Source organism: Clinocottus analis, unplaced genomic scaffold, assembly GCF_023055335.1.
Source record: "Clinocottus analis isolate CAN_PGR_092001 unplaced genomic scaffold, fCliAna1.0.p SCAF_20, whole genome shotgun sequence".
NCBI lineage: Eukaryota > Metazoa > Chordata > Actinopteri > Perciformes > Cottidae > Clinocottus > Clinocottus analis.
The window spans coordinates 3,222,457-3,237,534 of NW_027175932.1; the positions used below are offsets into that span (position 1 = coordinate 3,222,457).

The following is a 15,078-nucleotide window of genomic DNA, read 5'->3' on the forward strand; positions in this document are numbered from 1 at the left end:
CTTCCGCTCGTCAGGATTTTCTCCTACTGTACAAATCATTAACTGGGGCACTGATGTAGCAACTGATTGGCATGCATGCACAAGCACAGCTGAAATGTGTGTCTGCAACAGTTAAACAGGTAGTTACGAGCTTATCACTGGCTGAGAGCTGGAACGGCGAGGCAGCGGTTCGCCTTAAGGTGTAATTCCATTCATTCTTGTACAGTGAGAGACAAGAGGAGGAGGGTTTTAATTTGAGGGATGCCATGTGAAAATTTGGATTTATACCTGATGAGGTTTGATTCCAACAGGTCACAACAAGAGTTTACTTTGACTGACTTTCAATTGTGGATCTGCGGAAGCAACGCACAAGCCAAAAATCATCACACGTCACATGGTGCCATGTTGTGGAGGCGCACAAACACGGTGTTGTACATGTCAGAGCAGGAGCTTTTGTGAAGGCAGGACGCTCACACGCTGGGAGGCGGACGGTTACCCCGTCAGTGAGGCCGTTTCACCTGTAACCCGAGCAGCCGGGCTTCCGAGACGACGGCTGATCTTCTCTGGATCCCGAGTCTGATGATAAGGAGCCGAGATAAGGCGCTAACTGAAGGGTAACGACAGAGCTATGAAGAACAAGGGCGGGGCGTCAGGTCATATATCCCCGCATGTCATGACCACAATTACCGAGGAGGGCCTCGGCTCACCTCCTGTGAGAACCGACATCTGTAACATGCCGCTGCCGGACAGCCGACTCCTCTACTCCATAGCAAATATAAATAACGTGAAATATAACTGAGATCGAATACGTATCATTAGCCACTAAGTGGTACTGTCACGAAATGAAAGCGGACCGTCCGGTCCAAACCAAAGCCGGATTTCAACCGCGCTTTTTCTTTTCAGTTCACTTATAGCAGTTTGACTGTTCGACATCCCGTTTTTCCTTGAAAACTCAGCAGATGTTGTATTTATTACGCTCAGACTGCCAAGAATCTCAGGGAGGACAACCGAACACGTAAAGAGAGGCAAACGTTGTGTTGACCAGACTCCCCTTCTCCCACCAGAGAGGAGATTATATGAACTCACTGGGGAAAGATAAGGCTTCTTTTCCTCGACACAGCCACTCATACTACAAATTCCAGTGAAATCACCGCAGTATATCACAGACTGATGTATGTGTTAACACCTAAAGCTAAGAAACAACGCTACAACATAAACACAAGCAAACCTTGCTTGGCCTTTTTGAAATTAGAGGTGAGCGTCAGGTCATGAAACATTTGAATTATGCAGGATTTTTATCAAGAAATATGCAGATCTCAGGTCTTTGTTCCTTAATCTGATTGACCTTTTTTCATATATATATATATATATATATATATATATATATATATATACATATATATATATATATATATATATATATATATATATATATATATATATATATATATAGTTCTTGTTTGCTATACAAAAGGCAGATTTCACCCTGGTCACTTGGCCTGGACTTTGGACACGGAAAGAGCGAAAGAGAATCATTTCCTATTTGAAACGTCTATATGTAACCGAAGGATGGCCGTGTGTGCTCAGCTGGTTTGCCACCCCTGAGGGATGTAGAGATATGCTGTTAGATTAGGTTATATAGGATAAGAGCAGACGAGCGGCCGTTAGAAAAGGGTCTCGGTTTGAACATCATGGGGGAAACATCTTCCCTCACACACTTCATAGGGGAGCATTCCTGCAACGAGCCAGACAAGACCACACAATCTCTTTCGTGAGCAGGAAAAAAAAAGGGGAACTGTGCCGAGACGTTGCATGAATGACTTGACTTCCTTTTTTTAAGGTTTTTGATAAAAAACAAGATGAATGTGTTAAATTCTGAATGAAATCGGTAGATGCACTTCCCCACAGAGCCGAAATGCAACCAGAAGAACGGCTAAACTCGCAATCAACCGCAGCAAAACTGCATCATATTTTTTGTTTGCCCAGTTATAGGACTGCATGCTCAAGGCCCTCTCGTGGTTGTGGTGATTCACACTTTCTCAAAAACACCTTTTATTGCTTTGTTTTATACTGCCTTTGACTGCCAACTGACTCCTCTCAGGGCCCACTAGCGATAACACAGCTGAGGCCCCCCATCAGCTGCTCTGAGCCCACATCGACGGTTTGTTTGGCTAACAGCTAACGGATCTGCCAGTGCAGCTCAGACGGCTCTGTGGGTTTAATTGAGTTTTTTGCCCGAGACTGGATGACGTGTCTTATACGACAGCTTAGAGTCATTTGCCTGTATTCGTCGCCGCTTGTTTTTGTGTTTGAATGAAGTGTGTTTTATGACACCTTGCAGCCTTATGGTGTCTAGACGGGGGGTTAAGCCAATTGTGGGTTGTATTCATTCAATCACACAATACAGCAGGGGTCGTTGCAGACACGCCAAGCGGGGATTTGCAGTTTTTTGAGTCCAGTTTTGTTTTATCATATGAAAAAAATGATATGTATGTATGCTGCAAGGCCATAAAAAGAAGAAATAGGTCCATACAACATGAAAAGTTAATTGTTATAATGAGATGTTTGTCCCTTTATAACAACCTTATTTCCACGTTATTTTGACATGAAAACGTATAATGCGATAACCTAGCATATAATTGGTATAACAAGAAACTCATGTTTGAGTAACTGTGCACAGAGTACGGATAAATTGAGGAATGTGGCTCATTTCCATGGTTTGATTTTTTATGCTTGGGTGGTGACATGTCATGATGCGCCGGCGTTATAATAAGATGAACCGAACGTATACACTTCTGTAATTATGTATGATTACCATTAAAACAGCCTTTCAAATGGCAGCAACTACACAAAAAAGAGTGGTTAACCACAAGTACAAGGTAACGTGTGAACATTGTCTTTATTAAAGATACAGTAGATGGACAGACACACATGGTGCAGTTTATTATACCACGTGATCTGCTTAAAATGGACAAGCTAGCTAAAAGAGAACATTTTGGTGGTAGATATTCTCCCTTTATCATGAAGATTATCCACATATAGAGTGAAGTATGTGCATTATTAGGTATATTTGGGGTTCCTGAATTGATAATAAAACTAATCGACAGCCATGTTACTCTGTGAGTACCACAACCACGCTTTCAGCTGGAAGCTAATGTGGACAATGCTAACATGCTTGTATTAGGCATGCTAACATGCTTTAATTATCAATTAGTACATGAGGGCTTTTCTTTGACAAATGACATATATTGGGGATTAATATCGTCAAACAGACAGGCCTGGGGGCTGGAATAATTGCTGTCTGGCGGTGAAATTGCAAAAAGAATTTGCGCACAAGCACTTATCAACGCCAGGGAAATCCTCCACACAAGAAAGGGAACATTTTAGAGTTCTCAAATAGCCAAATTCCATTTTTTCTTCTCGATCCATCAGTGGTGTGCTCACCTAGTAACTGGTAAACACACATCAACAATGACGAAGAAGCATTAATGAACCTTGATATATTCTCCAAAGAAAACAGTTTAAGTGTTGCCACACTGCAAAAGCCCGAGGAATATCATTAAAGCGTCCATTGGGACTACGTTCACACCATGTATTTGCCTCGGCTTATTGATTTATTGCGCCAATCGCTACCACTGCTGGCAAAATGATGTGCCGTAAAAATAGAGCACAAGGTGTCCTTGGCCGAGCGGCGAACAGCTGATCGAGATGAAAAGCTAAAAACTAAATTGCAGAGATTATGATCTGCCATAAAGTGTTTGAGTAACCGCAACCAAGGGGCCGGAGCTCGCCGGCAAACAATAGAGACACGCGCCGGGGAAGAAGCGAAGACGTCCAGACGTTCAGTCAAGACTTTACTCGCGGGGCCTTCGGGTGTGCTGCCTGCGTCGTGCCGCTGCATTGTTCGCGTCTGTGTTGTCGTCAAAGTCAGGGCGGTGCCGGACAGGTGCTCCTCTAACGTCTACCTGACACACGGCCATACAACATTAATTATTAATCAAAACCCTCCGGGGAGAAGAATGAGCTCTTTGATGTTTCTGCCAAAACTTTCAGTTGGCCTACTTGTTCACAATCAGTCTGGATTATGGGGATGCATATACCAAATGTGCCTGTTATACAAATAGTACTATGAGGAGGGGGGAAGTAACTAATTCACTTTATCACAAATACAGTATGATGCCGTTTATAGATAAAACTATCCAACAGTATTTGATATTAGCTTGACTAGCTAAAGCATTATGCTTACACAGTAATACTGATAGTATGAAGCATTTAGCTCCTTTACACTAGTAAAAGTACAAATACCACAAGGTACAAATATTCTGTGATAAGTAAAAGTCCTGAAATCAAGGTGAAAGTACATCGGCTACCATCAAATCGGACTTTAAGTCTCGAAAGTAAAAGTACTCAACGTGCACAATGGCCCCTTTCTGAGCGCAATCATAATTTATATGACATATTACTGGAAATACGTCTGCAGTCTGCTGCTGTGCCGCATTACGGACATTTGAAGGTTCTGCGGTAGCGACGGCAGAGTGAACCGAAATAATTAGGTTGCAGCCCAGAAAACCAAAACATTGAGCTGGAAGACGCTAAAGCGCACTTCAAATCAAATGATCTGAGCACTTTCTCCACAATCAGAGATAACAATGCACTGCATTGCTTGTGAATCCACCCAAAGCGCCCACTATACTCAGTATTTGCTATCATGTCAAATGCTTTTTCTCAGTATACGTCAAACGGGCTCAAGTCAAAAAGATCACATGAGATCTCATTGCCACTCTGACTCAAATCTAGACGCACAATAGAAGCATCCAGCCTGGCCGCCGGTGCGAATGTGGGAGGAATATACCCCCGATGCGGAACGCTCGGCCTGTGCCGCAAGGCAACGAGATGACTGAGCATGAGGCCTGCTGCCTGTGGCACCGTGCAGACATGTTCCATTCTGTCAGAGCGCTGCAGCACATAGGCACCATTTCACATGGTCCCCCGACTCTTGGCGAAGCGAGTGGGAACTTCAGAGGCTCCGCTGACAGCCCGTTCCAAGCGTTTGAGCGCTGTGGCTTTGATGGCGACATTTAACCTCTTTTTACATACAGAGCGGGCTTCTTTTTTTTTTTGCGTGTGCGTTAGAGCGCATTCATTTTGAGCTCAGGTGGTTGGAGATGTGAGTAATAAACATGCGGGTGTGTCATCCTAAATCAGGTTCTGTATTTCCTATTAAAGGGTCTGCAAGCTGTGAGAAAAAAAGGCAACACATAAAATAAGAGATCTTTATTTTTTTGGCAGCACAAATGAGAAAAAAAATGACTTCATTGTTCTTCATCGGGTGACTCATATTATTATATACCAGTGTCAGGAAAATGAACACTGACTCCAATAGCAGGTATTTCCCCCCAAACAGTGAATACCTAAGCTAAGCATTCTTTTCAAACCACCCCCCCACTGAGTGTGTTCACAGTGTGTGTGGTCTGAGGTTGGAAAACCCATCAGTGTGTTGAGTCTTCGTCGCCCCCTGCTGACGTTTGTCAGAAATGACTGCACAATCTGAACGAGCTCAGAAAAATCTCTTATTATACGACCATACACCCAATATAATCCCCCCAAAAAAATACAATAAAGTATGTCAAGCAAATCCATGTTTATATTCCTGTAGATTAAATACTGCACCACAACCTCGGCTATAATTCATCCGCATCCATCCGCTCAGCCAGAAAGTTCAGGCTGTCGTCCGTCTTCTTTCGAATCTCTTCTGAACATCAACATGTACGCTGTGACTCTTTAAAAAAAAAAAGAACGGAAATAAAGAATTAAATTGCTCGCCGACTGAAATGTACAAAACAAACTTATGCTTCTCCAAGTTTTGGCAGATAAAGTGTAAAAGGAACACACGTTTCAGTGCAATGAACAACAACAAACAATTTTCTTAATGACGAGACAACCTGAATGACAAGACGGACGTCCTCTATTTATGAGTTTAAAGAGGCAAAAACACGACGAGACCTTTCGTCTTTAATCTTCAATGAGGAACGGACAATAAGGCTTTGTCTAAAGATCTGAAGCCGTTTCCGCAAGTGGAAAAGATAAAAGCTGCACGATGGCAGCGGGAGTCACGCATGAGAGGCTTTAAATGTTATTAGTAAAAATATTAAAACTCTGAAAGCAACTGGAGGCCTGTTGAAGAAGACTAAATGGGAGTTCTTTTTTATTTGTTAGTTTTTTATGGAGGCAATCGTTGCTGTTTTCCAAATGTTTTGAAAGTGAGACAATTGTATAGATGAGGCTGAACACAGAACTGGAATTGTTAATGTGAGAAGAAATAAAAAGTCCTCTGTATTATGCTGAGAGTAAGCGTTTACATATCGTCCTTCTTGCCAAGATTTGATGAGATCACTCTCAAATAATGTGACTAAATAAGAGTATGCTGTATAACAGTGGAACCGTGACAGAACCCTGAGGCACTCCACGGTCACGTCAAGCCTCAAACAGGGAGGAGGAAGAACTAGCCATCTGTAGCGTAGCGTAAAGACAGAGCCAGACTAGCGGTTTAAGACAAGCGATGCTATCTGGTTGCAGCTTCATGTTTATCATTCAACTATAAGATCTCATTTATCGCAGAACAAAACTAATAAAGAGCAATTACCAAAAGAGACATGAGAAAACGATGTTGAGCAATTACCTGCGGCATTCTCCATATGTCTTCTGCACATCTTCCCACGAGGACTATGTTGGAAATCAGAGACCAAATTAGTCACACATTTGCCAAAAACTGTATTATATATAGTTGCACAAAAATCAAGTGGTGATTTTTCCTTTTCTCTAATATAAATTCCCCAATTGCAATCTGCAGCCTCGCCACCAGATGTCGCCAGAGCCTTCACACTAGACCCTAAAGATATACAGTTTTTATGCTAAATCTAAATGGGAGATTTCATGTTGAACTATACATTGGAATTTACCATGAAGGGTTAAAAAATATATTTTGATATAATATTTAACAAGTACAAGCCAGAAAGCGATTGGACGTACCTCTTGCACGTGGCTGTCATCGACATAGCACCAGCGCTGGGTCCCCCTGTCGCGAACGTAGGCAGTATAGTGGCCACAGGTTGCATACCCAGAATGCACTACCACTGCATGCAACGTGTACTTGCAGTCATTCTGCAAGAACAAACAAAGTTGCGGATGACAAAAGATACAAAGTGTAGATATTATTGATATCAGCATTTTTTTTCCTGAGTACCTGAGCAAAGTCGGACGAGAACGCTTCTTCGAGGGTCTCGGAGAAGTCAAAGGTTTCTGGAAAGGTAACCACGCAATCCAGTTTTTGGGTGAAACCACCGCGATACCGAAACCTTTTCAGGTGCACGCACAAGATACGAGGCAAGGAGAGCAGTCTGAAAGCCTGAGAAAGAAAAAATATGTTTCAATGTGGTGCTTCAGACTTTCTGAGGAAGCATTTGACTCAAAGCTCACCTGTTTAGATGGAGTCTTCTTTTCACATTTTTCACAAAACCAGCAATTTCTGCCTGTTAGCTTCTGTTGCTGAAAGAAGGAGGTCATGCAGTTCTCCTGAAAACGTTGATGTGAAGAATACTTTAGGACTTCAGGAAGGTTTACAGTAATAGTTTGACATTTTGAAAAACAAGTTTATTTGCTTTTTTTGACGAGAGTTAAAGATTGATACCACTCTCACGCCTGGACATTAAATGTGTAGCGGCAGCCAGTTAGCTTAGCTTAGCATCAAGACTGGAAACGGGGAAATAGCTAGCCTGACTGTCAGCATGCCTAATGCTCAGTAATTAACAGATAACTAAGTTATAGAAGTTATATTCTGGGTTATTTCTAAGAAATTGTTAGTCTTTCACTTCCGTGATTGTATAATAATAAGACATAACATTTTGATTATTGCGCATAAAAGGTGCTGGAAAGTGGATTTAGTTTCCTGCGCACAGAGCCAGGTCTCCAGTCCTAATACTATGCTAAACTAAGCTAACCTAGTTTATAGTTTACACACGGACATAAGAGTAGTGTTGATCTTCTCATTTAATTTTGTTAAAAAAAACTTAAAAAGCCAATTATGCAATGATCTTTTTCTAAAAAGAAAGAAAAATGGGTACGGCACCAGGGAGTCGCCTTTTTCCTGTATGTGCAGAGACAGGCTGAGCATGTAGCTGGTCAGAGTCTGGACGGAGTCACACTCTAAACACTGCAGGTGCGTCTCCAACGAAATCTTGTACAGATCCTGGAGTTCAAGAGCCTGCCGGAGAAACCAAATTCAATCACACTATGGATGATGCACATGCAGGTGGAGAAACAACTGCATAGTCACGATTGAAGACCAACCAGAGGTTTGTCGTCCATCTGCTGTTGCATGAAGTTCAGGATAAAGAGGAACACCTCATCGGCATCGTGCTGCATAAAAACTGCAAAAACATTGTCAGCCTTGTGAGATTAAACCACATCAGTATTAAACATTGTGCAAGTTTGTTTTTTGTCCTTACATCGAATGCAGTTTCTATCCAGAGAGTGGAGGAACTCCCGGTGAGGATCCTGCTGAGGGCGCTCGCTCCTCATGCCCGCGAGAACCTTCTTCAGCTGCAGGGCGACGTTACGCCCGTCCCCTCCCACGCCAGATGCGTCCCACCTGGTGGTGCAATTCATAATAATGACTTCTTAGCACATGAGAAAAGACGCCTTGGATCCAGATTGACACCCCGTGTAATCCCCTCTTTAATTCTTAAGGTTGCGGCCATTTTATTCAACTATTATCAATAGAAATGTTCACTAGAATTTGATAAATTAAGGGAATATCTGGAGATCTTGCTTGCGAACACTATATACAGAATATAGTTGATGTATTCAGACTTTTTTGGGGGGGTTTATTACATGAATTTCATTGTTAAATACTTTTTAAGTCTATATATATATCGCAAAGTATTACGAGATAAGATATTACTTTGTTAGTACGCAGTGGGGAAATTTCACACGAGACCAACCAAATAGTAGCAAACAGGAGCAACCCAGGTCCTCCAAAATGTGTTCATACTTAAGTGAAAGTGATCCTTTAATATTTAATAAAACCCTTTAATCATGTGTCCCTCGTGCAAAGTCCCTCACACAGTGATGAATCTGTTATATAAAAGTCAGGTTCATGTGAATATGCAACTTAAGTTTCCTTACTTAGCTAGGAGGTCTCCTACTTCCCAGGTAGCAGAGAAAGTCTGCAGTAAAGTGTTCACACAGCAGGACAGACTGTAGTTGGAGAGGCCTCTCGTTCCTGTGACAGACCATCAGAAATGTTAAAATAATCCTGTTTGTCCGAACATGAACCGAACACGTTATCCGCGGCACACCTACCGTAGCGGCCCCCGAGTGCCAGCGGGCATCCACATGTGTGAAAATAAAATAAAAATGTAGCCGTAAAGTCCTGACGCTGAAGGTAAATATAGCTGCACAGAACACCTACCTCACTTACATATTGAACTCAAATAAACAAATCAGTCATTTGATAGAAGACAGAGTGAGAAAGACGTGTTTGGTTTGTTGACTTAAGGCCCAATGTACAGGAGATGTTTATCTTACACAGATCCAAGGTCAGTATTTTGTTTTCTATGTCCTCGCGGCACACGTGAGGGATTTATTGGTTGTGAAGAGAAAAATAATTGTGTGAGATGCAATAATACTATGAAATTCACTGGAAGAAACCACACACACTGTGTAAGTTACAGCATTGTTACAGGTTGTGGTCGAGTCCGCCGAGATCTTAATTTAGCCATAATGTTTTAACAGCTGACTGTGTGGGTCTGCAAGATCTACGGTGCAAAAATCATAAGGGGTCTGGAGACCCTCAGAGATTCCCAAAGGAGCTCCACAGAGTAAACATGTTTTTTTTGTCATGCCCTGAATATTTTAACTCCCTTTAAAACCAGACCTGCTGTGGCTGACTCAGGCTGCCTGAGGGGCAGGTGCAAAATAATGTAAAGGGTACCAGCTGCACCAGTTGCACAGAAAGTTTTCCAGCATTTAGGGCAGCCTATATGGCACTGCATCACGTTTACTTTACTGGAGGGGCACCTAGAGGGTACTTTATTATGTTTTCCCCACGAGAAAGGCACCCTAGGTTTTGTTATGTTTTCCCCACTAGAGGTCACCGTATAATAATTGTTGTGTTTCTTTTGACCATCGTTCAAGTCGGTTTAGGGTGGCACTAGTGTAATATCAAGCATTCACCCTGAAATACGTCAACTACTTATTTCTGTCTGTGTTACTTAGTTATGTTTTTATGTTACTTCCTTTTCCACTTATTTACATACTGAACGGAATCAAATATATTACAGACACCAATGCAATGGAGTTCAATACTACTATAGCTTCAGAAACAGTGGTAGTAATATACTGTACATTGCAGGGTTATTGTATTACAGGGTACTTTGGTAACATTTAAATCATATTCATCAATAAATCCACATCAGTGGTCCACTTACCAAAGTAGCGGTTCCTCATGTTAAGACTTAAGAAAAGACTGCGGAGCACTTCAGACATCCGCACAGACTCCACCTCGCACGGTGAGTTAAGTTTACCTGAAGCTCTGGAGTCTGCAGCAGGCTCCGGTAAGACGTGTCACACGTTTCGTTTTACAGTATTAGTCTGTCATCTGAGAGTAAACTCAGCCTCACATCTACAGCTGGAGGTTGACTTTCGTTTTTACAGTTTCGTGTCACTTTGACGTAATCGAAACCTAAAAGTTGACATGCGCACTGCGCAGACGGTGAGACTTCATCTCACGTTGCGTCGCCAATAACACTCGTGTTTAACGTCATCAGGTGAGATAACTGTTCAAATTCCTTTCTGTAATCTCAAAAGTATTCTTCATGTTCCTTTACGATTGTTTATGAAGAGAAAGCTGATGGAAATTAAAATACTTTTTATTACTTTGTTGTTTTTACACAGTGTGTTAAGCCTTTATAACTCATAATGACTGATACTTGCCAGATTTTGAAAGTTACATTTCTTCTGAGAAAATGAGCAAAATAATTTAGCCAAAACGACTTTTTTTTTTAGATATTTATTGACAAGAAGGACCTGGTGGACTGTCATAATTACAAATATAAACTGGTAAGTCCGCATGACTGATGTAGTATCTATTTTAATCAGCTCATAATTATAAAATCTTTAAATGTATAGGTGAATAATAATATATATAATACAAAAATGCCAGTTGTAAACTACAATCCTACAATTTCACAAACTAGACTTTAAGCCTTTTATATATGTGTGTTATGTTTCCTAATACTGCTGAAAAGGTCTATTCTGAGTAAAAATAAGTAATTAATATGACTGGTTTGATGACATTTTAATAAAAGGACTAAATCATATTATCTTATCAACACAAAAAAGTAAAAATTAATTAAAATAATGCACGAAACATGTGATTTTCAGTCCTTTATAGTCTCTGAGTGAGAGCCTGATAGTATGGCGCAAACATGGCAGTCCACATCTGTTTGAGCAGTTGCAGAAGTTTGGAAATCCACATGAATGAAGATGGAAGAGCTGCAGGAGAAGAACAGGAAGAAATGCACAGTTTTATTTCCAATAAAAAGTACTTCCAACAAAGCCTTGTGATGAAACTGAGCTACAAAGAAGATGTAATCCAACCTGGATCCATGCGTAAAAAAAGCATATAGAGAAGAACGGCGGCCAGAAAGACTTTCCGAAGAGGGAATGAGCCAGAGCCGGTCGCCAACACTTTTCTGTACAGAAACCTGAGCATGGCTTCAAGTTTACCGATTACAGATCCTGTACAACACAAACACAATCAGAACATCTGCAATCATTGTTTGTACTTATATTAATTACTATAATGCATGTGATGAGGACTGAGCTGAAGACCTCGAGTTGAGACAGGCTGTGCAGTGATCTCCGAGTTTGGACTGATACTGGGATTGAGAGGCGGTTCTTTATCCTGTTGCTCTCTTTCTTCTACGACGTCCAGTGCCGTCTGCCGCTGTTCTTCCGTGAATGCAGCGCTTCCAACCTCACCGACAATCAGCTCCACAGCCTCGTCTCTGTGGCCAAGAGGCACGAGGACATGCAGGAGGTACAGCTCCGCCACCGTCCTGAACCCCGTTGCTCTGCTGTTGGATGGGCAGTGTAACCAAACTCTGGCTGCCTCCTGCATCGAGGCTGGTTCTCCCACCTTGGAGTAAAGAAGTATGCTGCCACGAGGGAGAAATTATTTCGTAATGAAATATAAGATCAGTCAGTCAATTTATAGAAAAATAATCTGTTTCAGTTATTTATTAAGCAAAAATGCCACATAGTCTCTGATGTCAGCTTCTGAAATGTGAGGATTTGCTGCTGCTCCCTCACATATGACACTATATTTAATATCCTTGGGTTTATATCTTTTGTTTGATACATTTAGAAACTTAAAAGCTTCAGCTTTACTCACCACATCTGCATTATTTTAGCTGGTATTTTCTCCTGCTGCTCGTACTGCTGAAGGACCCAGGAGGAGACGCCATGCCACTGATTCAGCTCAGCCTGTGCTTGAATCCCTAAGATACAGAAGCCAGCCTTAAAGTCTCCACATCTGGGGAGACAAAACACATAAACACACACAACACGTGAGATTAATACCCAGGTAGTCAGTCAGGGAGTATGCAACTGATTCAAGATGCATTTAGACTTCCACCTGCTGTCCTCTTGCCCCATGTTGGCGAGACTCTCCAGGCCTCTGTCGCATGTTTCAAACGCTGCCGAGAAGTCCTTGAGCACCATCATTTGCTCTGCAGCGGTGTCCAACATGCTGAACATCTGCGTTATAGAAGAAGTGGGCGACGGGCTGCGGACTGTGCCGAAGCTGCGGGCTGGAGCCAGGCTGTTAGAACAGTTGTTCATGACTATAAATAAAAAAAATAAAAACAAACTATTTTATAGCGCTAACAACTACTGCTTTACTCTTCGCAGTTTAGTTTAATCCCAGGTGTCAAATAAACCTGTTTTGGAGGTTTTATTTGTCCATAATCCTCTCCTCAGCGTGTTATTTACATTCCATAATCCTACAAACTTCCGGGTTTGAAATCAGCAGCCAATCAGAAGCTAGAATCTTCAGACACCCGGAAGCAGCCAATCATGTGCCTGTTTCTTTAAACACGCGTCATCGTTTTTTCTTCTTCTCTTACTTGTAAACACGTGCAAGCAGCAAAGAGTGTGTTCGCTTGTCTACGGAGGACATTTAAGCAGAAAAACTAGATTTATGTAAGTCACCGCTTACTGTGAACACGTGGAACGATACTATTACACTTTATTTATTCAACTTGCGGTATTAAGGAGCTTTGAAGTGAATGCTTTAGCTGATATACCTATCAAGCTAACTACTAGCTAAGCTTTATAGCCGTAGCTATTAACTAATATATAACTAGTTCGTCATGTAACGTAACTACCATGTGTTAGTGTCAATGTGTAATGCTAGCTTTATTATTCTGGTTGTGTGAACAAGTGTCTTATAAATAAGATCTTCCGTCGTGTGAATTGTGTGCATAGCTAGCCCGTCTTAGGTTTATTAAAGGCCAAAGCCGAAGCTGTTTTTATGTTAAAATCTGCCCCATGAAGCAAAAACTTATCCTGCTCTACTGGCTGTGGAGCTGTGAACAGATAACAATGTCACTTCTCACGTCTAATACCATCCATCACTATTATCTGACTGTAAAAATGTCCTGTGAGCTGTATATTTGATACCATTACTCTAAACTGAAAATGTTTTCGCTTAAAAGTGTTCACTTTTATATTGATACGTATTGTCCTTATAAGAGTATTAATGTGATGATGGTATCTTCATCAGCAACATAGATTAGTTATCTAAACATTGTTTGGGGTGGCTGTGGCTGAAACATTATATTTGCATGCTTGATGATTGTTGGGCCTCCAGCGAATTTGTGTCTTTGGTTTTGGCATCTAATGCAATGTTGTGCCTCAGAGAGCTGCTTCCTGTCTGGAGAAAGAATTGGAAATGAATGTGTAAGCCAGACTAATGTTTTTTTCTTATTATTTCCCCCCCAGATTGTCCTTTTAAAAATGGCAAAAAGCCTCCGGAGCAAATGGAAGAGGAAGATGCGTGCAGAGAAGAGGAAGAAAGTTGCTCCAAAGGAGCTGGCCCGTCTGAAACATGCTCTCAGTCAGGAAAAGAAAGGAGAGGCTGTCATTATGACTGACATTCAGGAGATGGCCACTGTGGTGACAGCTGACCAGATCAAGGAGGCGACAGGTGAGTGAGAGATTGTGCACAACCTGGTCCACAGGGAATCAACAGCTGATGTAGTTGTTTTTTTCTACTCATCATATACACAGCATTAGACAGAATTTACTTTCTTTCTTTTCTTGGTTTTGCTTTTGGGAAACCATGTTTATTCATCGTCATTCTTTGTCTTTCGTGTCACAGAGGCGAAGATGGAGATGGAAAGTAAGCGCAACAAGAAAACTCTGTTGAATGAAAGCGGTCAGTACCCCGTCTGGATGAATCAACGGCAGGCCAAGAAACTGAAAGGCAAACGGATGACAAAGAAAGGCGGCCAGGGCAAGAAGAAGAAGGGTATCGCTTGGTGAACCAGAGGAAACCAAAAGACCGTTGCTTTGCCTTTTTAAAGACTTTTGACGCAGGAAAAGCAAATAATTTGTTCGTTGTTTGTTCGTGACAACTGCGGAATTTCTGCTGTTGAATCTCATTTTGTTCAGTGGATTACAAGATTCCTGCTCGTGCATCAGAGTCTGTGGTTATAAAATAATTCGGTGCGGGAAAATGTTTGTTCTCATGGATCAGCGGCTTCATTATCGTTTTCGGACAAGTTTTAGGAAACTACGATTTGTGCAAAATATCCTTTAGCTCATCTTACTACATCATAGCAAGGCAGGTGATTGTCTTATATTCTCTAATTACAACGTACGTTTTTTAATACTGTGATATAAAATAATTTCTAGATCTATGGCTGGTTTTGTCCCTCACTATGTTGTAACCCAGATTCTTCAAAGTAATTGGAATATTATGCCCGTATCTCTGCGAGTACCGTCGTATGGAAGATGTGTGCAAAATGATAACTG

General features: G+C 41.5%; 3 protein-coding genes across 3 annotated transcripts; 1 reads left to right on the plus strand and 2 right to left on the minus strand.

The window, feature by feature from the left end:
* Positions 1–5,238: 5,238 nt before the first annotated feature.
* usp18 (ubiquitin specific peptidase 18) lies at positions 5,239–10,646 on the minus strand. Its single transcript, XM_068586872.1, has 10 exons — positions 10,467–10,646; positions 9,163–9,259; positions 8,484–8,626; positions 8,326–8,405; positions 8,105–8,239; positions 7,456–7,551; positions 7,223–7,384; positions 7,009–7,140; positions 6,659–6,702; positions 5,239–5,758 (listed from the first exon to the last, which is right to left on the minus strand). Exons 1-10 carry the CDS (start codon positions 10,522–10,524, stop codon positions 5,686–5,688), a joined length of 1,020 nt encoding a protein of 339 aa, XP_068442973.1. The 5' UTR covers positions 10,525–10,646; the 3' UTR covers positions 5,239–5,685.
* A 424-nt stretch (positions 10,647–11,070) lies between these two features.
* On the minus strand, positions 11,071–13,027 carry pex26 (peroxisomal biogenesis factor 26). The gene is made up of 5 exons (XM_068586818.1): positions 12,677–13,027; positions 12,434–12,574; positions 11,872–12,197; positions 11,638–11,778; positions 11,071–11,532 (listed from the first exon to the last, which is right to left on the minus strand). The coding sequence occupies exons 1-5, from the start codon at positions 12,880–12,882 to the stop codon at positions 11,426–11,428; spliced, it is 921 nt and encodes a 306-aa protein (XP_068442919.1). The 5' UTR covers positions 12,883–13,027; the 3' UTR covers positions 11,071–11,425.
* A 129-nt stretch (positions 13,028–13,156) lies between these two features.
* llph (LLP homolog, long-term synaptic facilitation factor) lies at positions 13,157–14,963 on the plus strand. The gene is made up of 3 exons (XM_068586886.1): positions 13,157–13,242; positions 14,044–14,248; positions 14,423–14,963. The coding sequence occupies exons 2-3, from the start codon at positions 14,059–14,061 to the stop codon at positions 14,584–14,586; spliced, it is 354 nt and encodes a 117-aa protein (XP_068442987.1). The 5' UTR covers positions 13,157–13,242; positions 14,044–14,058; the 3' UTR covers positions 14,587–14,963.
* The last annotated feature ends 115 nt before the right edge of the window (positions 14,964–15,078 follow it).